The 25,110-nt window shown below is 33.7% G+C and overlaps 1 protein-coding gene across 1 annotated transcript; it reads right to left on the bottom strand.

Annotated features, from left to right (window-relative positions):
* On the bottom strand, window positions 1-25,110 carry LOC128649840 (serum albumin). Its single transcript, XM_053703321.1, has 15 exons — window positions 24,999-25,110; window positions 23,893-23,956; window positions 20,267-20,399; window positions 18,170-18,378; window positions 16,934-17,066; window positions 15,775-15,872; window positions 15,310-15,439; window positions 11,043-11,257; window positions 9,067-9,199; window positions 8,001-8,098; window positions 5,310-5,448; window positions 3,123-3,346; window positions 1,913-2,045; window positions 463-529; window positions 1-139 (listed from the first exon to the last, which is right to left on the bottom strand). Exons 1-14 carry the CDS (start codon window positions 25,069-25,071, stop codon window positions 488-490), a joined length of 1,824 nt encoding a protein of 607 aa, XP_053559296.1. The 5' UTR covers window positions 25,072-25,110; the 3' UTR covers window positions 1-139; window positions 463-487.

Below are 25,110 nucleotides of genomic sequence, written 5' to 3' on the forward strand. Positions count from 1 at the left end.
TACTTTGAAAGTTTAATTTATTGTTACAAAGAGTTAAAAACTCCAGGACATTAACATTTTTGTTGGTAAAAAGTAACTTTATTTTCTTCATCTTGTTTATGATTCAATGTCCTTCATCAATCTTGTTCCAGATGAGTTACTGTATATGTAGAAAGTACAGTTAGAACAACAAACACACACAATTTAGATAAACAAATAGAAAAAGAAAACAATGCCAATTTGAAGCAATCTCATTTCCTTTCCCATTTTTACATTAAAATATATCAGCAATTGTAATTTTTCATGAATGAATTTATTGATATATTGATATCTATACACTGAATAATTCATAAGGCTTTATTTATAATATAGTATGTAATAATCTTAAATACACAACATAGTATATCTGAAAACTACCTGGTAATTTTTATCATATAGAGTATATTTGTCAGAAAATATAACACAAAGGAGTTACCATCTTACCTGTATCAATTCATTAAGATTATGTTTATGCAGCCAGTTGTTTACAATGTTCAATCAGAATTGGTTCCTGAAAGACATGTTAATATATATTATAAAAGGCAATATGTTATCAAATTATTGTTAATATGTCTAATATTTTACAATGTTAGCTTGTCCCATATACAAATGCCCCAGTTACTTTGCCTCCCTTACAATCCTAACAAGCACAATTTTACTCTTCTGCACAGCCATCTTGAATGTTTTTCATTCTGTGCATACCACTTACATTTTTCACCTTTTAATACACACAGGTTTTTTTCCCTCATTCTACCCACGCCTCAATTTTCTCTCCTCCTCGTACACTCGTTGCATAAGCATTACTGCTCTTACACACACCCCCAAATACACTACCAATATTATGTAAAAATCCAGTCAGGAGTTACATTCTCCATTAGGTACCTCTGGGGCTGTCCTACTCATATGTACAACCAGTAAGCACTTTACAACGCTTATGCACAACTTTCAACAATCTCTGGCCATTCTGCAGATATCCCCATGTGCTTTTTCCAACCTTAGCCTAAAAGAATATATAGCACATTTATGGAAATGTGTCTGTATAAAGATGTATCAAACTTCTGTACTAAATAGGATCATAATAAGTAATAAGAGTAATAAAAAAAAGTCAACGTTCAATCTCTCTGGAGAAAATATAAATATTCTTGTGGCCCTGTTATGGTAATAAAACAGGGTATATTGCAGAAAATTTTGGTGCTGCTGGGTGAAAAACTGAATCACTTTGTCTCCACATATATATGTTTTAGAGAAAATGTAATGAGTCATAAACCCCAATTTATTTATTTTTTCTTTCATGATTCAGATAGAGCATACAATTTTAATCTACTTTCCAATTTACTTCTATTATCTAGTTTGCTTTATTCTCTTGATATCCTTTGTTGAGAAGCATATCTCAATAGACTCAGTAGCGGCTGATTGGTGGCTGCACACAGATGCCTTGTGTGATTGGCTCACCCATGTGCATTGCTATTTCTTCAACTAAGCCTATCTAAAGAATGAAGCAAATTATATAATAGAAGTAAATTGGAATGTTGTTTAAAATTGTATTCTCTTTCTGAATCATGAAATAATTTTTTTTGGTTAAATGTCCCTTTAAGCTCAAAAAATATTATGATGGACAGAGAATATACAATAAAAATATTTTTTTTATTAAAAAAATTATGTAAAAGCTGAGTTTTTTTATTTTTATTTAACAGGAAGATCTAGTCTGTAGGATAGATTGCTCACTATTTTTAAAAGATTTTAAAAAAAATATTTGTCAAAATAAAACCTAAACAAACCTAAGATATTGAAACTGGTGGTTACAATGAGTGTAAAAATAGAGTACAATGCTTAGATTGTACTTATAAAGGGAAAGCAATAAAACAATATTATATAAAGCATTATATTTCTGTACCTCTGTATTAAAGCATGCCTGGTGGTCCTCTGCGGCACAACACTTTTCTCTCATTTTTGTGAATTCTACAGCAATTTGACCATATAACTCATCAGTCACATGAGGCTTCACCTTCACAAGTGTTACAATGAATCTGTATTCAAAAGTATAAATTGTTTAATATAGTATTTACAAATGCCTTGTACACTGAAGAAAACAGACTTAAAGAGAGAATGTACTTAAAAATATATGATCCACATAAAAGTGTAGCATTTAAACAGTTGACTTTTTCCAGATAAAAAGAGGCTGTTTATATTTAGACTGAAATGAATACAACAGTATCAGTAATGCACTTCCCCCTTTGCATATACATTGGCTGATATGAACTTAGTACTAAAGATCATTGTCTATACAATTAGATATACTTTTTATTTATTTTCCCCCCTTTTGATTAATTTGATGTGGGTTTTCCAGTTCTGAGCATGCATACTTTCCAAGTCGAACCCTTCTACATATATCTGACCCAAATTGGTCTCAGCAGGTGATAAGATAAAACAATGAAAAACAAGGAAGTTCTGCTAACAAAATGGCTGTGACAAACCTTACGTGGGATTAAGGGTATGAAGGAGCATTGTCTGCATTACAATATAATGCTCAAAGTTTTGGGCTGTTTTCTCTCTATGCCAACAAGTTTTTGATAATTGGGCTTCTAATTGAGTATGATAAGTGTTAAACTTAATTTGCATGAGGTTTTTTTTTAAATAAATCACAACAAGCCAGTTAGGAGTGGCAGTCACACAGCATGCCAATCACTGGCAGTGTTCTATTTGGTAGCTGTGACTGGACTTTATCTATGTGTTTAGCTTGTTTGAATGGATTAGGCACAGTTAGCTAGATTCTGTAATGCAAAAATTGGACATTTAAAAACCGGACTCTTTAACACTAAGGGCTCCGTTTATGAAGCTACGGATGCAACTTTGGAGCTTCTTCGGGGCAGGTGCATATAAGCAGGCATTTTAAAATCACCCCCAAATTAGCCCGACCGGGTGATTGAATGCCATGTTCTTGCGCAACTGGCAGCAAGAGAGTAGGAGGCAGCGGTGCACGAGCAGCCACTCATACAAAGATAAATGCGAGCAAAGCAATGCTGCCCGCTGTCTGCAATCACGGGAAGACAGATTTCCTAATAGGGGCACAATAATAATAGAGGTCTAATTGCTATGCTGCTTACCCCTGTTTCTTAATGTTAAGCTCTTCTTCAGGGAGTGTACACAAGTCTTCAGTAAAGTGGAAAGTATCATCAGTTATTTCTGGAGGTACATAGGAGTCATCAGGTCCCAGATTAGTAAAGCAGTTTCTTCTATTAGAATAGGATTTCCAGCAGCAGTTTTTAACATGGTCATTGATGGGGTGAGTTTTCTCCATTTCACAGAATTCTCCAATGATCAAACTTAACTAAATTTTGTAGCACAGTAAGAAAAAAAAGTTTAGTAACTAATTTAAATAACTATTGCACAATAAATTAATAATTCAACAAATATAATAATGTGCACGTTCCTATGCCTAGGAAGTCTGCAGAGAGCGCGTGTGGCTAATTTGTGTTGTGAATTTTTTTTTTAAATGATATAAGTGAAACTTGAGTTTCAATTGTGTGTTCTCCTTTAAGTGAGTATATACAGTAAGTTCAATGTTACTGTGAACCCACAAATATGGGTATCACTATATACATATAAAGGTGATTGTGCACCCTTGTGAGTAGCCATTTGTTAGCAATTCTCTTTTCACTGAAAATGTATTTTGGATAAACTGTACTATCCTTTGTACAACAATTATAATACAGTACTTCATAATTAATACATGGCATAAACATATAAAACAGATTCACATCTTATGATATATCTTTCAAGTGAATTCAGTAGCCTAAATTAAGACTGACTCACATAAAGCTTCACCAGTGTGTTCTATAAAAAAAATTATACAAACTTTTATTAAAACTCCCTCTGTCCTTTAATGAATCCCCCTCCCAGGATCATAAGGGTCAATAAGTCCCCATTTAAAATGATGAACAGCATAAGTGTGCTCGTGCTAATGCTGCACATCTCATTGATATTATTTTTTTGAGATATATTATTTTTGGGGGGATATTTTATTTTTGCCCTGCCCCAGAAATAACTTAAAGGACCATAATACCCAAATGTTTAAACACTTGAAAGTGATGCAGCATAGCTGTAAAAAGCTGACTAGAAAATATCACCTGAACATCTCTATGTAAAAAAGAAAGATATTTTACCTCAAAAGTTCCTCAGTAGCCACGTCCCATTGTAAAGGATTTCTAAGCAGCAAATCAGTATGTCTGTCCTGGGACAGCTGAAAGGATGAGCCTTGTGCACTCACATATTATTTCCCTATTCAGATTAGGGAAGTTTACAATGAAATCTCATGAGAGTTAAGTCAAATCTCATGAGATCACAGTAAAAGAGTTCATGACCTCAGCACTGCTGATGCTGATTGGCTGCTGTTCATTTCTTCATTTTTATTTTTTTTACCTGCAGCTGAGTATAACTTTTTACACAGAACTTACTCTGCTGAGCTGAGGAGATTGTGAGGTAAAATATCTTCCTTTTTTACATAGAGATGCTCAGGTGATATTTTCCTGTCAGCTTTTTACAGTTATACTGCATCAGTTTCAAGTGATTTAGCATATGAGTATTATGTACCTTTAAGAAAATGGAATTGCTAGAAAAGTGTATCTTCATATGCATAGGATTTTTTATTTTTTTTAATAAAACATAATTTAAAACAATACAAATATTCTAAAAAATAAAAAAGTTCTAAATGAAAGTTTAAAAACAGATGTAAGCTGTCAATATATATATATATATATATTTTTTAATGTAGGTGCTATAGGGCTTTGTTTTCTCTTAATAAATAAAGATAAAGGCTCCTTTTATAAAGCTCCCTAAGTAGCATCGGGGACCAAACGTTTAGGTGGGACCGCTGTTTCTTAACAGGTCCACAACATCAAAGATTGTGAAGTGAACGTCAGAAAGACTTATTTGTCGGGGAGGACTAACAACCCCTCCTTCTGCGCAATTAGCTGCACAAAAAGGGGGCGGGTTGCACATGTGATTGGATGTGCAATCTTAAAGGGACACTGTACCCACATTTTGTCTTACATGATTCAGATAGAGCATGCAATTTTAAGCAACTTTCTAATTTACTCCTATTATCAATTTGACTTTGTTCATTTTATATCTTTATTTGAAAAGCATGATTGTAAGCATAGGAGCCGGCACATTTTTGGATCAGCACCTGGGTTGCGCTTGCTAATACATTAACTAACAAAGTAGAAAACAAAATAACATTTCTGAATCTCCCAGATTAAGTTTCCTAGGAGAATAATTAAATAATGACTCACTCCTCCTTCAGCACATGGCATCTTCTGTGTATTCGGTAGTGCGCAGCATTTGTTGCCAACCTCTGTCATGTGCTTTGTGATATGAATTAAACTTTGGGTTGTTACTGGCAGCATCTTCTTGGTGTAGCGTATCAGCAGCCTAGAATACAAATGAGAAAGCCCGCAATTAGGGTGAAACGCGTAGAAGCTGTGTAAAGGAGTATCCACTTTGAATTTCAACTCTTTGTTTCCATCCCATCGAGGAGAATACCTATCATCCGTGAGAGTTAGGAAACAAGTCCGGAGATTAGATCGCTCCCTGCGTACACTTAAGTACTAAGTGCAGGAGGAGTTAACCGGCCCCCTACGTTAACTTGCGCAAGTTTGAAGAAACCGGTATCAGCAACCGCCATCAACAAAAGCACTAACTACGGAAGCCATTCAGAATCCAGCCGCATACGAGGAAGGGTGAGTTTACCTGCATAGCAGGCACAACACAAGCTCACCTAAAGGTACAGATCTGTCTGGTTTGTCTACACATTGTTACATTGTGCTTGAACATCTTCCCTAGAGCGGAATTTTTTAGAGTTTAATAGTGGCTGGCCACTACTATTTCACCTACTACTTCACCGCAATTTAAATAAAGGGATATCTTGAAAATATCATCAATCTTTTAAAGAAAGACTGTAATTTTTTATTGCTGAACCAAAAACGATATATTGAACACAATATTACAAGATCATTATTGTTTTGAAAGTTTACCATTTTACAAATCAGTATTTTAATGGAAAGATGTCTTTTTATTAACTCTTGATCATTTTGATCCTACAAAGGACTGAATTATACGCATTATTTGCGATTCTTCTAAATCTGGGCTCTCACATCTTGTTGTCCAAATAATCTTTTTGACATTTCAGTGTCAAAACCTGCAAGTGATTAATGTTTTTTTAAAGTCATATGTATTTTATTTTATTTTATTTGTCCAATTATATTTATGTGTTTTGTGACAATTGAATAGTAAAGAATATTTTTATACAAAATTCCCTTTCTAGTTTTTATTAGGTGTTGGCAGATTTTGAGACTTATTATAAGGCTGTATAAATTGTAAAACCTGCCTCCCATACTTCAATCAGTTTACATTATATCTAGTTTACACTTTACAACTCGTGTCTTAATCCCCCTCAATCTCCTTTAATTTACACATTTTTTACTTTTAAAACTTTTAACCTGGAGGAGGTTATTATAGAGGAGGCTTAAGTGGTGGTTTTAGTTCAAGCGCTATACACACATTTCTTATAGAATACGAATGGGCAAATATTTTGCAAATGGAAAGAGAATAAGGAGTGCAGAGTTATAAGCTATGAAGGGACACATGGTAACTCCTAGCTATTAGGCCGGATATACTGTACATAAGTTAAATCATTTTAAAGCATAAAGGAACAGTAAAGTCAAAACTAAACTTTCATGATTCAGACAGGGCATGCAATTTTAAACATCTTTCCAATTTACTTTTATCATCAAATTTGCTTTGTTCCTTTGGTGGTATTTTTGAAAAGCTAAACCTAGGCTCAAACTGATTTCTAAACCGTTGAAAACCGCCTCTTAGCTCAGAGCATTTTGAACGTTTTTCACAGTTAGACAGTACTAGTTCATGTGTGTCATATAGATAACATTGTGCTCACTCCCATAAAGTTATTTAGGAGTCTTCACTGATTGACTGCACTGCATGTCTGTCAAAAGCACTTAGATAAGGAGGCAGTCTGCAGAGGCTTAGATACAAGGTAATCACAGAGGTAAAAAGTGTATTAATATAACTGTGTTGGTTATGCAAAACTGGGGAAAGGGTAATAAAGGAATTATCTATCTTTTTAAAAAAAGAAAAATGTTGGTGTAGACTGTCCCTTTAACACCATCAGACATTGTGCAGGTTGAAAATATAGTGAAATTTATCACAGAGTATGTACAAATAGGACAAAATCTATAGTTAATTTTAGTTAGTTAAAGGGACAGCCTACTTGAATTTTTTTTTATTTTTAAAAAGATATATAACGCCTTTATTACCCATTACAAAGCTTTGCATATCCGGCATTGTTATATTAATAGACTTTATAACCTCTAAGTTTACATTTTTCTAAGGCCCTGCAGGCTGTGTCTTATTTCAGTGTTTATATGATCTTTTTACATCTTGCACTACAGCCAGACAGTGCTAGTTCATGTGTGCCATATAGATAGCATTGTGCTCACTCCCGTAGAGATTGATAATGGTTATTCAGGAACCAGCACTTGTTGGATAAAATGCAAGTTTGTAAAAATCAGATAAAGGACAGTCTGCAGGGGATTAGATACAGTTAATCATAGAATTAAAAACTATATTAATATAACAGTGTAGCTTATGCAAAACTGTGGAATGGGTAATAAAGGGATTATCTGTTTTTAACAATAACTATTTTCAAGTAGACTGTCCCTTTAACTATTAATACTTTATTATAATTATTTCACATATAAATAAAAAAAACAATATTATTATAATTTGAACTTTTAGCCATTTCAATTGGTGAGTGTAAAAAAAATAAGTACATTTTTTTACATTTTATCTTTTTACTGTAGACTTTTTGATAGCAGTACCTTGTTTGAAAAATATATTTGTGATAAGTAGCATTAAAATATTGTTCACAGTTCACACTTTATGGAAAATTATTAAAACAAACTTACACATTTTGGAACAAATATTCTCCCAATTTGTGCTGGACTTCACAGTTCTTTTCCACCAATGCAGTGCTTTCCTGGATTGCCTCTGCTAGTACGTGTTCCTGTTTGTTTGTGGGGGGAAAAGTCGCTTATTAAGAAATGTATTAAAAAGCTTAAACTTACAATGACCCAAAAGGATAAACATATCTTGTTTTTTGTTTTTTTTTAATTGAGTTTAGTCCAACAACACCTAATAAGGTCAAAAGCAAAATCTGCAACCTACGTTATCATAATGCTGAAAATTTCCTAAACCAGGTATTTGTTTTGCAGCATGTGAAGATTACAGAATTAGCTTTCTGGCCTAGTAGTAGTTGTATAGGCACAATTGTTATACAAAAGCAAAAGGTGTTTGGGAGCTTCAAGGCTTGCAGTTCCGGAATGGGACTTTACCTATGTGTTTTCTGCAAGGGTTAAACAAATAGTTAAACAGACTCACTAATAAAATGGTGCTCTGACAAAATGCAGAAGGACATTTGGCAGAAGGACATTTGGCAGACGGACATTTGGCCGACGGACATTTGGCTGACAGACAGAAAGCTAAAGAATGTTCCGATTTCGGCCGAGGGCAGATACGTTCCAGAGTGCTCTGTTCTAATCAGAGCCTCGGGCACCGCAACTGCCTCTGGGAACCTTACCATGGGTCCCAGGCCACACGTTTTGTAATTCTCTGTCTGGGAAATTATCTATCTATCAAATCTATCTATTTATCTATCAAATCTATCTATCTATCGTATCTATCAAATGTATCTATTGCATCTATTGATCTATCTATCTAATCTATGTATCTATCTAACTATCAAATCTATCTATCTCATGGCCGGACTGTTATCTGACAGCCACTTGTGTTTCGGCCAAATGTCCGTTGGTCAAATGTCCGTCGGCCAAGTGTCCGTCGGCCAAGTGTCCGTCGGCTAAAAGTCCGGTCATGAATAAAATAGTTACATCACAAGTAATTAGAGCATGTTTATTTCTATAAAAATGTTCCTATAAATGTATTAATGAAGCTTTGTTTTATTGGAAATTATCATACCCCGTCCTTAAGGCATCCAAGAAAGTTTTCAAGTTCACAGCATTTTTCACATTGTTCTTCATATCCTTTGGCTATTCTCAGGAGCAGCTGATCAGATAACTCAGGGTGTCTTCTTGCATATTCATACAGAAATCTGCAACAATATATCATTCCCTTTGTTATAGAAAGTATGTTATATTACCTGTATTTAGCATACATCAGCAATTGAGCACTACATTGCATTAGATATGTTTGTGTTTTTGTTTTGTTAGCACAGTGTAGAGTTTTGCAAATCAGAAATAATCCACTTGAAACCCTTGGTAAGTATGCTTATTGCATCTCAATTGATTGTGACCATTTAAGAGCTACCTTTAAATGGCTTTATGCTCTGCTGTGGTCTATAGCTGGGACAGGGACATTGCAGTAAAATAAATATTGAATATATATTTTGAATGCTGTTTTATTTTCATTAATTAAAGAAATTAATTAATTTGTAGTTAGTTCAGTTTTGAGTTTAAAGGGACAGTAAACACATTGTAATTACAGGATATTTCTGTTATGCTGCTATAAAATAACATATCCTCCAAGTTTTAATGTTTTTAAAACAAATTTACTTCTTTTTTTTCTACATTTATTTTTTAATAGCCAAACTCACTATTTACCATATTTAGAGGAGCCAATCTGGGCTTCAGTCTCAAGACTACCAGGCTAGCCACGGTTAAAGTTAGTATAAAATGCATTTATTTGCAGTTTTTATTAGTTCAAACCAATTAGGGACATACAGTATATGTAGCAGGATTAGCCTAAATATGTTACCAGGTGCATTTGAAGTTCTGAGTAATGGAAATTGCTACATTTTCAAAGTTAAATGAAAAGGAGGCAAAATAAATAATGGAAATATATTGCAAAGTTGTTTCATTTTATATACAAAGGATACCAAGAGACTGAAGCAAATTTGTTATATAAGTAAATTAGAAAGTTTAAAATCATTTTCTCTGTCTGAATCATGAAACAAAAATTTTGGGTTTCATGTCCCTTTAAACTTTCAATGGTTCAGACTGAACATGCAATTTTAAAGGGATATTAAACCCAATTTTTTTTCTTTAATGGTTTAGATAGAGCAGGCAATTTTAAGCAAGTTTCTAATTTACGCCTATTATCAGTTTTTCTTCGTTCTCTTGATGTCTTTATTTGAAAAGCAGAAATTTTAGCTTAGGAGCCGGACCATTTTTGGTTCAGCACCTAGATAGCGCTGGTCGATTGGTGTAGCCAATGTAGCCGCCAATCACTAACCAGGGTTCTGAACCAAAAATGGACCAGCTCCTAAGCTTACATTATTGCTTTTTCAAATAAAGATACCAAAATTGATAGTAGAAGTAAATTAGAAAGTTGCTTAAAATTGCATTCTCTATCTGAATAATGAAAGACAAAATGTGGGTTTAATATCCCTTTAAGACTAGAGATGTTTCAATTTACTTCTATTTTAAAACTTGCTTTGATCATTTGGTAACCTTTGTTGAAAAGCATACCTAGGTAGGTTTAGAAGTAGAAATGCACTACAGGGAATTAGCTGGTGATTGGTGAATACACACATATGCATCATGCTATTGGTTCACCAGATGTACTGAGATAGGCCCCAGTAGTGCATTGCTTTATTTAACTATTACTTTGGCACATTCAAAATGCTCACTCCATTTAAAAATATCTGCTTTAAAAAAAAAAGATTTTAAGCATTTAAAACTGTAACTTTATTGACAATATATGGATTGTTTTGCATTCCAGAGACACACCCATTGGGAATCATATTAAGTATTGTTTATCTCATCTACAAAACATATCAAGCAAATACTGTGCTGCATGTATGAGGGTCAGGTTTATGGCCGTTAAATATAAAACATTTTTTAGATTTTAATTACAAGAAAATCAGGCAGCTCAAAAAACAGCTAGTACAAACTCAATATAAATAAATTAGAATTGATTTAGAAAGTTATCCTTACTCTGCCAAGAAGACATCCTTTTTAGCAGCAAATAATTTGCAAACCTCAGGGTCCTCAACAAATTTTGTCACTTTCTTGGGTAGATCCTCTGGAATATCATCATTTTCCAGGTTGACAATGCAGCTTGTACGTTCGATGAGGGGCTTTTCACAGCAGGTTTTTAATTTGGTTGATATATCTTCATGGTGTTCACATGTGTGTTCAGTGAGCTCCATCTGTCAAGTAAGGGAAATAGTAAAGGGAAATTAAACACTAAATACATTGTATATGCATTGTATTGAGGTTATCTCCTGCATTATTGCTGGCATGTTGAAATTATACTTTTATTGCATTGAAAGGGACATGAAACACAACATTTTTCTTTCATGATTTAGGTAGAACATACAATTTTAAACAACTGTCCAATTTACTTCTATTATCAAATTTGCTTAATTCTTTTGGTATCATTTGTTGAAGGAGCAGCAACACACTACTGGTTTCTAACTGAACACATGGGGTAGATTTAACAACTGTCCGAAGAACATGATCCGCTATAGCGGATCATGTCCGCCCGACATCGCTAAATGCAGACAGCATACGCTGTTGGTAATTAAACATTTCCCAAGTATTTCTAGTGAAATGCTTGTGCAATGCCGCCCCCGGCACCTTTGCGGCCAATCGGTCGCTGGCAGGGGGTGTCAATTATACCGATCGTATCTGATTGGGAAGATTGCTGTCCGCCACCTCAGTGGTGGCGGATGAGTTAAGGAGCAGCGGAAGGCTTGCGCGGAATAGGCAGCATTCGTTGTTTCATAAATATACCTCATGGGGTGCGCCAATGCAGCCACCAATCAGCAGCTAGCTTACCTTGATAAACATTTTAGCAAAGGATAACAAGAGAAGGAATCTAATTAAATAATAGAAGTAAATTGGAAAGTTGTTTAAAATTGTATTCTCTGTCTGAATCATGAATTTCTCATTTTGACTATACTGTCCCTTTAAAGGCTGATGAGTTTGCACATGTGCAGTAACTCTCCTTCAGATACCTGCAGAGTAACCGAAAATGGTGGCACCGAATTTAGATGGAGGTGCATTAAATCTGTTTAGTGTTTAATATCCCTAAGAACTCATTGTTTCATTTTATTCAAGCCTTTGCAAAGACCTTTAACAATATTTCTCTTGCTATATATATGTTTTTTGGCTGTTTACCAGAGTTCTCTATTCACACATTTTGATAGTTTTACTTACAGCTGCAGGTGTAAAAGGAATTATTTAGAGGATTATGCCCAAAATCAACAGAGCAGCTAGTATGAATGGCCCGGGACCACGGGAACTAGATGGCATTTCACAGGAGTAGCACATGCAGGCAGCATATTATGGACAATAATGGGTTTTAAGAGAAATTGCCCTCATAAGGGTGCCAGCTCTTGTGAGGAATTTCTAGCTGCTGAGCATTATTCTTTGAAATTCTAAGGGTTGGATTTATATTTTAGTGGATAGAGAGTTGGGGGTCACCAATTAATTCTTGGACCCAGGCAGCACAGTGTCTTGAGCCAGCCCTTAAAGGGACATGAAACCTTACATTTTCCTTTCATTATTCAGGTACAATGTACATGATAATCAAAATGAAACGTTCATAGTTAAAATAGAGATTGGAATTTTAAGAGACTTTTCTATTTACTTCTGTTATACAATTTCCTTTCTCTTGATATAATTTGTTGAAAAGTAGACCTAGGTAGGCTCGGGAGCAGTAAATCCCTAATGGGGCTAGCTGATGATTGATAGCCACTGACAAATACCTCTTGTCATTTGCTAACCAGATGTGTTCAGCTTACTCCCAGTAGTGCATTTCTGCTTGCTTTAACTATGTATTTAAGAAAGAGTAAATAGATAGGAGCGCCAAAAAAATAGGCAGGGTCTTATGTGATTGATAATTGTAGTTTTGATGCTAGACCCTGGGTTAGGATAGCATATATTAGGTGTTTAGAAAAAATTCCTATGTGGAATCATGTGTTATAAGGATAGATTTAGAAATTAGGTATGATGTATTTAACAAAGAATATTTATTACAATTTGCACAAAATATCATATAATAAAAACAACCGGGTACAATTCACAGAATATTATATGGTTAAAACAATTAAGTACATGGATCCATGTTAATAAAATCCTATTACATATAAATGTGTCCTAAAAACTGATTAAAAAACGAATATGGCTGTCTGAATATAAACTATTGTGAGTCTCACATATACAGTATGATGCTGAGGTTGTATGAGTGACCTCCCTCGTATCGTAAACACAACAATTGTGATGAAAAAAGTGCAATAATACTAGTATACCAAGAAGATGTAAACGTTGTGATCAAAAAAATATATATAAAAGTATTTAAAAACAGTCTCCAAAAAAGAGATCTACAAAAGCAGTTATAGTTAGCATGTGAATAAATTAGGATGTGATCCACAAAAACATATATGTGTATATCAAAAACAAATCGCAAAAAAGCTATTTTATAAAAATATTGAAAAAAATGATGAAAAAAAACTTTTGTGAACAACAGGTGTGTACTCAAACTAGTTGGTGTGATTAGAAAGTTATTAAAAAGTCATTGTTGGAGGTGTGGAGGTTCCTGAAATTCAGTCCATTTGGTATAATGATCCTTTGGAGATCCTTTATTTGTAATCCTAAAAAAGCATTAGAAGTCCTAAAAAATGTTTGAAGATCCAAAAGTGTAAAAATATAAAAATATACAAAATGTGTAAAAGTGTGATCGATGTATAGAAAAAATAAAATAAAAATGGTAAAAAATGGTGAAAAAAAGAGATAAGGATACTCTGGAAATTTCTCAAGACCTATAAATAAAAAGATACTAACATAGTGTAATACTGTTTAGGTATTTCAGAATTAGTAGGAATAAAACTCACCATATATCTGTCAACGCGTTTCGGCCTGCCAAGGAGGCCTTTCTCAAGACTAATTTTTTAGTTTTTACTATGTTAGTATCTTTTTATTTATAGGTCTTGAGAAATTTCCAGAGTATCCTTATCTGTTTTTTTCACCATTTTTTACCATTTTTATTTTATTTTTTCTATACATCGATCACACTTTTACACATTTTGTATATTTTTATATTTTTACACTTTTGGATCTTCAAACATTTTTTAGGACTTCTAATGCTTTTTTAGGATTACAAATAAAGGATCTCCAAAGGATCATTATACCAAATGGACTGAATTTCAGGAACCTCCACACCTCCAACAATGACTTTTTAATAACTTTCTAATCACACCAACTAGTTTGAGTACACACCTGTTGTTCACAAAAGTTTTTTTTTTTCATCATTTTTTTCAATATTTTTATAAAATAGCTTTTTTGCGATTTGTTTATGATATACACATATATGTTTTTGTGGATCACATCCTAATTTATTCACATGCTAACTATAACTGCTTTTGTAGATCTCTTTTTTGGAGACTGTTTTTAAATACTTTTATATATATTTTTTTGATCACAACGTTTACATCTTCTTGGTATACTAGTATTATTGCACTTTTTTCATCACAATTGTTGTGTTTACGATACGAGGGAGGTCACTCATACGACCTCAGCATCATACTGTATATGTGAGACTCACAATACTTTATATTCAAACAGCCATATTCGTTTTTTAATCAGTTTTTAGGACACATTTATATGTAATAGGATTTTATTAACATGGATCCATGTACTTAATTGTTTTAACCATATAATATTCTGTGAATTGTACCCGGTTGTTTTTATTATATGATATTTTGTGCAAATTGTAATAAATATTCTTTGTTAAATACATCATACCTAATTTCTAAATCTATCCTTATAACACATGATTCCACATAGGATTTTTTTCTAAACACCTAATATATGCAATCCTAACCCAGGGTCTAGCATCAAAACTACAATTATCAATCACATAAGACCCTGCCTATTTTTTTGGCGCTCCTATCTATTTACTCTTTCATATTCTATTAACTCAGTGGGCACTTGGGGAACCCACATTAGACAGGAGCAAGAGGTCACCAAACGCAGCGCTGTAGGATACCAATACTTCTAATTTCTTAACTATGTATTTAACCCATTAGCAGGGATAGTGCAATAATAAAATAATCTACCATATTAGAAACTTTTCTTTTTGCACTTTTATGTACCTATAAATTAATTAAATAGATGTTTTTTGTATTGACTGTTGTGTATTATGTGTCATGCATCCTGAGCTTTAATAATGAATCATTATATTTGGAATAATAATTACCCTTTCAATCATACACTCCAGCATATCTCCATGGCAGCAGTCCTCATTCAAATGTGTAACTTCACTTGTTAGTTTTTGTACTGTTTCAAATGTTGCTTTGGGATTCTTTTTGCTTATTTTAACCAGTTTACTATAAAGACAAAAAAAAAAAATATTACCTCTACCATATATAAAGTGCTTTTTTGGCAATATTTGGTGGAAATACAAAAGTAGTTTCTAAGTTACATTCCTCAAAGGAGAGAGAAAGCTAGAAACGCTTGGAAAAACAGCTGAAAACCACTAACATAAGATAATATATAACCCTATAAGTTGTTTTTTTTATACACTCAGTCGATTCTAAATGTAGGCAATGACATTTGTACTAGACTCTCTCTATACTTCGCTCATGTTATATTTTTTTTTTGTTAATTTTAATCAGCGACAGCGTAGCTTAATAACCTACTGTTTTACTGTATTAAGACTTACAAAGCCTGGAGAACTCGAACTCCAAAATTGTCCAGAATTCGACAGGACTCTTTCTGCTGAGCTTCAACTATATGTAGTGCTTGTTTAAGTTGTGTCATCTAGAATGAAAACAAAGTAAAAAACAAATAACTAAATAAATTGTCTATAATAAGATTTTGAATTTTTTTTTATAGGGACATTAATTCCATATCATTTATTAGTAACCACATTGCAAATGAAATGTTTAAAAATCATTTAGCCCTGACATTTTCTAAGCCCATTTAAAAAGGTTGTGGTAATCAAGAGCAGTTCAGATATAGGGGCCGATTTATTACAGTGCGGACAGACATTATACAATGTAGCATATCATGTCCGCCGCACATCGATAAATGCCGACAGCATACGCTGTCAGCATTTATCATTGCACAAGCAGTTCTGGTGAACTGCTTGTGCAATGCCGCCCCCTGCAGATTCGGGGCTATTCGCCTGCTAGCAGGGGGTGTCAATCAGCCCGATCATATAGGATCGGGCGGATTGATGTTCGCAGCCTCAGAGCAGGCGGGCAAGTTATGGAGTCTTTAGACCGCTGCTTCATAACTGCTGTTTCCGGCGAGCCTGAAGGCTCGCGTGGAAAAAGGGGCATCAAGCTCCATTCGGAGCTTGATAATTCGGCCCCATAGTCCTCTTGAGGCTGGAGGAATACATGTCTCTGGACTTCTTTAATGTCGCAAATTAGGATAAAAGTTGTCATGTGTTCTAAGCTAACCAATCACTGTGGAGAATGTTACAGGCTCATGGAAATGTTTCCATACTTTAATATGAGGGAATGGGATGGAACTAGAACAAACTCACTTTTCAGAGGCATTTTACAGCAAAAGCAGGCAAAATAAATCATGATATTATTTTACAGGAAGTAGTCGGGCAGACAATAAAGCGCATATAAAGAGTTTGGAGGGAGCAAATGGGGTTGGCAGAAGTTTTTTCAGGGGCTGTACTACTGCAACACAGTGCGCGATGCTTTTCTCTAAATGTACTTAGAGCAAAATCTTATCTAAAATAATTCTATTTCATTTGCACCATGAAAGTATGCATCATTTTTTACTTTTTGTACTGATTTATACTGTACTGGTTTATAAAATATTTATACAAACATAAAAAATGAAAATAGGAAATGAATTACCCTATCTTTGAAGCATGTTGCTTTGTCTTCCTCTTCACAGCAATGTGCGCATATACCGTTAAATTGGTAAGCAAATCCCAGAATTGCTGGTGAATAGAGTACTGGGTGTCCTCTAGCTACTTCATAGATATAACTGTAAGTACAAAAGCAATGATCTTAAGCAATAATTGGTTATTGTTTATGGCAATAGAAATCCGTAAGACAATGCAGATATTTACTATTTACCAGAAATGAAATGTTAGAGAGATATTAAGGTACACAAATCCAAAAAACATTTATTTCATTATTCAGATAGCATGTGATTTTAAACAACTATTCAAATTAGCTTCCTTCTCTTGGTATCCTTTGTTAAAAGTGCAGCTATGCATTACTGGAAGCTAGCTGAACATATCTGGTGAGCCAATGACAAGAAGTATTTATGTGTGGCCACCAATCAGCAGCTAGCTCAGTAACGCATTGCTGCTCTTGAGCCTACCTAGCTATGCTTTTCAACTGAAGATACCAAGAGAACAAAGTTAATTAGTTAATAGAGTATATTGGAAAGTTTTTTAACCCCTTAAGGACCAGGCATTTCAGACTAAAACTTCCTCAAAAGACCAGAGCATTTTTAGCATTTTTGCCATCACTACATTTAAACAGAAACAGAGTCTTGTTTTTTTTTTATTTACCTATCAAAACTATATATTTTTTTTAGTAGACAACCCAATATTGATCTAGGCCCATTTTGGTATATTTCATGCCAACCTTTCACCGCCAAACTCGAACAAATAAAAAAAATTGTTAACTTTTTCACAAACTTTAGGTTTCTCACTGAAATGTTTTACAAATAACTTGTGCAATAATGGCACAAATGGTTGTAAAACCTTCTCTGGGATCTGTTCTCTATTATATAGGTAAACTGAAGTGCAAGGTACAGCTATCAAAAAGTCAGTAATATCACAGATCTGTGAAAGTGCACTGCTTCTGTCACATGATGTAACAATACGTGTGCTACAAGATGGCGGCACCCAGTACAAAATGCAGAGCTTTAGCAGCTGGATTATGTAATGAGTTAAAATAAGAGAATGGCTTTAAAGACAGCTGCAGATACAGGGGGAAATGCAATAGTATGGTAAACCATGCTAATGTAAGTGTACCCAGCAATTTAATGTCCCTTTAAATACTGAGTATTATAAAACTAAATACATTTAAATTAAAATAATAGCTAAATAGTTTAAACAGAATATTTATTCTTACTGTGCCAGAACATCTTCTTTATTCTTTTTGTAAGACTCGCAAAGTTCTTCAGGTTCTGGTCTCTTATAATGAGTTCCTGGGGCAGGGTTTCTGTGAGCCCTAAAACACTGGTGTCTCTCAGGATCAGATTTTGCACAACATTCTGTGCTCCATTCATATGTTGCACCTAGTTCTGGGACTGCACAAATACGGTTCAGGAACAAGGTTGTCTAGAGGGGAAAACAGTGATATTAACTTTTAGTCCTTTATTATTGGAAACAATGTACAATGTGGTCCCTAAAAGAGACAAACAACTGTAAAATGACTGCTAGAGCAAGTGGGCAGCATGGTGTTATGTAGTCTCAGTAGACCTCCTACTGATTATCTGTTTGAGGTCACAGCTCATATACATATGTAAGCAAAATTTGTAAGAGAAAAGATATACGGCTAGTTAAAAAATGTAAATTGTTATCGCATTGTGTATTTATTATGCATTTGTTGATTATGCAATTCTGTTGTATTTAATGGTCTTTTAATGATTTACTTACCTAACTAACATAACTGAATTAGTAGTTAAGATATATACATCCTTAAAAAATAAATAAATAAGTAAATACTATTCTTTATAAAATATTAACATAACCTTATTTTCTGATGGACACAATAGTTATGTCATTTAGGGAAAATGAAAGTCAAATTAAATTTTTATGATTTATATTAATTATATCTTTTATTATCACATTTTCCTTTTTCTCTTGGTATCCTTTGTTAAAACTTAGCTCTGTTCAATGAAAACATACCTAGGTAGGCTCAAGAGTGTGTATATGTGTCAGGATCACTTTGTGGTATCATTGTTTCCAGCAATGCTTGTAACAATGGTATGCATAGAGTGCTCAATACAAATGAATACTCACAATCTCAATATTGTTTGGGAGTGATCTAAGTTTTAACTAAGAATACCAAAAGAAAGAGGTACAGTTTATAAAAGAAGTGAAAAAGTGTATGCTCTATCTGAATCAAATGTATAGGGACATTAAACACTAAACAAATGCTAGATGGAATGATGCATTCAAAGAAAAGATTAGCCTGAGAAAAACATGTAGATGTATTTTTTAAAGTTGACAAAATAAGTATAAAGTTATAGTGTCTATACAACAATGGAATCAGCCATGTTGTAACTTAGGTTACCTTCTCACCTGTGGCCAATTATGGACAGTTATAAATAGGTCACTAGAGTGTGCAGCCAATGGCTGTGTGGAATATAAAAGTGGTCAGCACTTTCATTTCTAACAGGAACTGAAATTCTCACAATTTCAGAATGGAATTACAGGAAAAGGGTACAAAATAAATAATGAACGTATATATATATATATATATATATATATATATATATATATATATATATATATATATATATATATATATATATATATATATATATGATTTATTATTTTATATTACTATCTTAAAGTATTTAATGTCACTTTAAGTTTAATTTTGATGTTCCCATAATACAATAAACTTGTTTTTATGATGGATGCCTATCTATCTTGATAAGTCTTGAAAAGTTTTGGTCATTATTGTTATTATAATTTATTTGTAGAGCTTCAACAGATTCTGCAGAGCAATGAACATACGTATAGTATGCAAAGGTAGCATTTATAAGAAGGAAATGGGTTGAGGGCACTGGCAAGTTTCAGAGATCACCTTACATAAAGATGATCTACAGGACAGCAGGGCTTGTAGGGTTACATGCTAAGGGGGTTCACGGCCATGAAAAAAAGAAGGGGAACTGAGGTCAGAAAAGGTTAGTGTACGTTGTATGTATCCCTGAACAACAAAGTCTTTAAGGAGTGCTTGAAACCTTAAAAACTAGGGGAGAGTTTTGTGGAGTCAGGGAGAGAGTTCCACAAGATTGGGGCTGTACTGGTGAAGTCCTGTAGACAGGAATGTGAGGCGGTAACAAGAGCGAAGAGGAGAGGATCATGGGAAGAGCCAAGGGGGAGAGAGAGTATCTGGAGAAAGTTCAAACATATAGGGGGGAGCAGTGTTACTGAGTGCCTCATGTGTAGGAACATATCAATATAATTGGGATGTAAAACAGCATTAATCTCATACCAGTGGTGTTGCACAGTCTGCATGTCTGGCACCCGAAGCGCAGGCCTGTGCTAGAGTTGTGATCTGCTCCACCTGTTTTGCAAGTTCCTCAAATGGACATTTCTGGAGGTGCTGAGCGAACGTTATTAGTACTCTGAAAAAGACATTTTTTTGTGTGAATTATATAATGTATTAGATTTAAAGAACAGTAATCAATGTATACAGGTAGCTTGTAAAAAATACATATCATTCACATTGTATTGGAAATGTAGGCTTGGACTACATTATAGTGCAGTAAGGAAAGTAAGGGAAATGTCTCTTTTTTTTGCTAAGATATTTAAAAAGCAAACACACATATGCAATCAGATGCAATATCCGAAGCAGAGAGAAGAATCTTATTTAGAGATACACATATAGCTGAGACCCTAGGGCAGTATGAACTCATAAACCATAACTCCTATTACAATAGGTTAAATATGTGTAAGTTACTTTAAAAACCAAGGATTACTGCATGTTCTTCACTTACTAAATATAATTGTATGAATAAAGAGGAATATCTACATAAATATATCCTCTCCTATCGGTTCCCACCCAGGAACTGAAATAATAGAGAGGCGTTATAGCTTATTATTAAAGAATGCATGAACATTGTGTGTGTCTATATATCTGTGTGTGTGTATATCTGCATGTGTGTGTGTGTATATATCTGTGTGTGTATATATATATATATATGTGTGTGTGTTGCAGGTAGGGTTGCCACCCGTCCCTTAAAATTCAGAACACTTATAAGTTACACATGCTGCAGGGTGTGCAGGGAGGAATATGAATAGTGCTGTCCAGAAACACAATACATATTCCTCCCTGCACACCCTGCAACATATGTAAGTTATAAGTGTCCAGAAAAACATGGCTGAGGTGGCAACCCTAGTTGCAGGGCCGCCATCAGGGGGTGAATAGGGTGACTCCTGTCAGGAGCCCAGTGGGCCAGGTGGCCCCATGAGGCAAGCACAACTATTATTTAATTTAAAAAAAATGTTTACATGTAGTAGTTACCAGAGGGCGCTACAGCAGACTGCTATTGAGCGTGGAAATATCATTACAAGGAGTAAAGCATTAGCATTTGAGAGGATTTCTGGGTGTGCACTAAACCACTATGCACGGTGTGAGACGGACTTGGCACTTCAGTTTGTACAGTGTGTGCCTGAGTCAGGCGGCAGATCACTTTAATTTGCAGTGTAGGTAGGACTTACTAAGTAAATGTTTTTTATTTATTTGTGCAATTTCAGATTTTAACTTCAATGTGGTAGTTGTGTAGTGGGGCCAGGGGTCCATTAAAAAACATTTTTTTTTACAATATGCAGCAGTGTATTTATGGTTATTTGACAATGCTGTAGAAATTCTATATTTAAAACCATGCAGAAATGTTTCCTCCTTAATACACAAATGGTAGGTGCCCTTTTGGCAGATATGATTTTATATAAATATATATATATATATATATATATATATATATATATATATATATATATATATATATATATATATATATATATATATATATAACATTCCAGTTTACTGCCCCTTTATGCAAGAACTTCCCAGATGACAGGAGGCATTTTATCTAAGATTTTTACATTTGCATAACATGTTATACTCTCAGGCTAAGATTGCTCAGTGTTTGAAATGAGACAGGTTAACTTAACACTGTTCAGTTTACACTGCAGCTGACTTAATTTTGAAATACAAACAAACAAGCCTAAATCCTGCATTTAACCAGATTTAATGGTATGAGACCTAATGCCACCGCCTATGGTTCCACCAAGACCATATAGAGTACAGCATTTTCAAAATCCATAAGTACAGCTGACAGATGAGAACATTTGTACACCAGATTTGAAGTGGTGCTCTTTGTTGGGAAAAATGTGTGGGGGGGGGGACCCAAACATATGTCAACCTTTTAAAAGTACTTCTCTTCATCTACCCATTCTGACAGATCAATAATGTATAATTTTGAATTCACAGAAGTATTTTTGTTTGCACATTTACAAATATGATTCTTTAAAAAGTGATCTCTTAATTTCTGCTATTTTTTTTATCATTCAAGTCACACACTGTTGATTTAGGGGATGGCAATGTGCATAAATTGTACCTTCTGTGGGTGTCTGTGTTTATGTCTTTGTGCTTTTGTTGGTATCTCTATGAGTGTGTATGTATTTTTTTCTGTGGATCTCTCTGTGAGGGTTTGTGTGCCTGTCTTTGTCCATTTTCTGTGGATGTCCCTGTGAGGGTGTGTGTGTATGTATGTCTGTGTGTTTCTGTCAGTGTTTTTCTCTGTGTGTGTGTGTCTTTGTGTGTTTTCTGTGGGTGTCTGTGTGTGTATGTCTTTGTGTGTTTTCTGTGGGTGTCTGTGTGTGTGTTTGTGTGTGTATGTCTTTGTGTGTTTTCTGTGGGTGTTTGTGAGTGTGTAGGATGCAGCAATTTATTTGAACTCTTTTATTCATATTTCATAATATTGCCAACCTAATTTTTTGTGTTAAAGAAGACTTCTATATCTCTGTTGGTTGCAGTGACACACACACATGCCCCAAAATTATAAGAAAAAACAATGTTTATTTTATAGCACAGTAATATCTGCTTTTAACCAAAAAAACTGTAATCCACATTGAAACGTTTTAGATACGACAAAGAAAAAAAAATGTTTTTAAGAAAAACTATTCTTTTTGCCATATGAACAAAGTATATTTTAAAACAGAAACATATTGTTGAGTAATCCTATCGGTATCATTCTATAAGATTTCAGTTTATTTTATTTTGAATATTATTAAACGGATATGAAACTTCCAAAAATTGCTTTTGTGATTCAGACAGAACAAACAATTTTTTTTTAAAAAGTTTCCCATTTACTTCTATTCTCAAATTTGCTTTGTTCCCATGGTATTATTTGTTAAATAGATACCTAGGTAGCCGTCTGGAGCACTACATGGCAGGAAGTAGTGCTGTCATCTAGTGCTGATGCTAATGGATAAAATGGCTGCCATATAGTGCAATCTCCTAAAATGAAGTCCCTACTTTTCATCAAAAGATACCAAGAGAGTGAAGAAAACTAGATAATAGAAGTAAATTAGAAAGTTGTTTAAAATGTCATGTTCTATCTGAAACATGAAAAACAAATTTGGGGTTTTCATATAACGTTAAAGGGACAGTAAAATCATAATTAGACATTCATGATTCAGACAGAACATACAATTTTAAACAACTTTTTAATTTACTTCTATTATTTAATTTGCTTCCTTCTCTTGTTATCCTTTGCTGAAAGATTAATCTAGGTAAGCTCAGGAGCAGAGAAAAGCTAGGTTATAGCTGCTGATTGGTGGCTACATATATATACCGATTGTCATTGGCTCACCCATGTGTTCAGATAGAAACCAGTAGTGCATTGCTGCTCCTTCAACAAATGATACCAAGAGAATGAAACAAATTTAATAATAGACGTAAATTGGAAGTTGTTTAAAATGGTATGTTCTACTTAAATCATGAAAGAAAAATTTTGGGTTTCATGTCCCTTTAATATATCTAATGAAAGCTAACTTGAATTTGTGTTAGAAACACAGAAATATGTTTTCTCATTTAAAAAAATAAATACGTACAGCCCTCGGAAGTCTATGGTATCCACCTTCTTGTAAACTTCCCCAAGGAACCTGATATGAGGCTCTAAATAAAACAAGGAAAAAGGAAAACATGGTTATTTAACTGTATTCTTAAAATGGTGTACATAAAACTAAAGGATTATGGGTGTTTTATTCACTTTCTCATGTGCAACATAAATAATAATCTTATGTGCAAAATGTCTGTTTAAAAATGCCCATGTCTAGGGTGGCATGACTGACATAAAGTGTGATGCAGTGAGTAATATTAAGAGACAAAAAAAAATCCGCTCGAGCACTAACTACGCTCAAAGTAAAAAATGATTGCGGCCGTGTTTGCACACGTATTACAAGTTGAAAGTAAAAAGTTAGTGCGAGTGCGAAAGACGTAGGCTCAGGATTTTGGATATTGCAACCACGCTAACTCATTCTCCCCATAGACTTCTATGGAGCGTGCTACAAAAAACCTTTTTTAATTATTGCTCACACGCTAACCAAACACTGCGCAAGATCTATTGCGCTAAAGCCAAAGGTGCGTTAGGAATACTTTTACATTCCTATGTTCTTTACTAAAAGATTTTTTTTAAATATATATATATGTTTGTACTTTTTTTTTATAAAATATATGTATATATATATATATTTGAATATAGATAGATATTGTATATACATATATATATATATATATATATATATATATATATATATATATATATATATATATATATATATATATAAAAATATCTAAAACAAAAAAAAAAAAAACATTTTTTTTTAATTGATGAGCATTGGAATTTAAAGTATTTCTATTCAAAAAGCATTAGCGCTGCGGAATCTGTTGGCGCTCTACAAATAACCAATAATAATAATAATTAAAGTATATTAAAATTAGTAAAAAATGTATTGCATGTTTAAAGGTATTTGACTGGGAAGGGTTTAAAAGTATTAAAATATGTTTATATATCTCTTTAAATTATTTATGCAGTTACCAAGTGTAATAATCTGTTCACAGCTATATTCACATCTATTAAAATAATTATTACATTTTATAAAATGCTTATAAAATTAAACATCCTGTAATGATGACTGCTAATTCTTCTTATTCTTACCTGAATCTCTTTTGTATAGATTTTTTGATTCAGTGGAAATAATTAGCAAGGCAGTTAGGATTATCCACTTCATGGCTGCAGATGTTTTGGGAGAGGACCTCTTAGAAGCCTA

Source organism: Bombina bombina, chromosome 2 (genome assembly GCF_027579735.1).
Source record: "Bombina bombina isolate aBomBom1 chromosome 2, aBomBom1.pri, whole genome shotgun sequence".
Taxonomy (NCBI): Eukaryota; Metazoa; Chordata; class Amphibia; order Anura; family Bombinatoridae; genus Bombina; species Bombina bombina.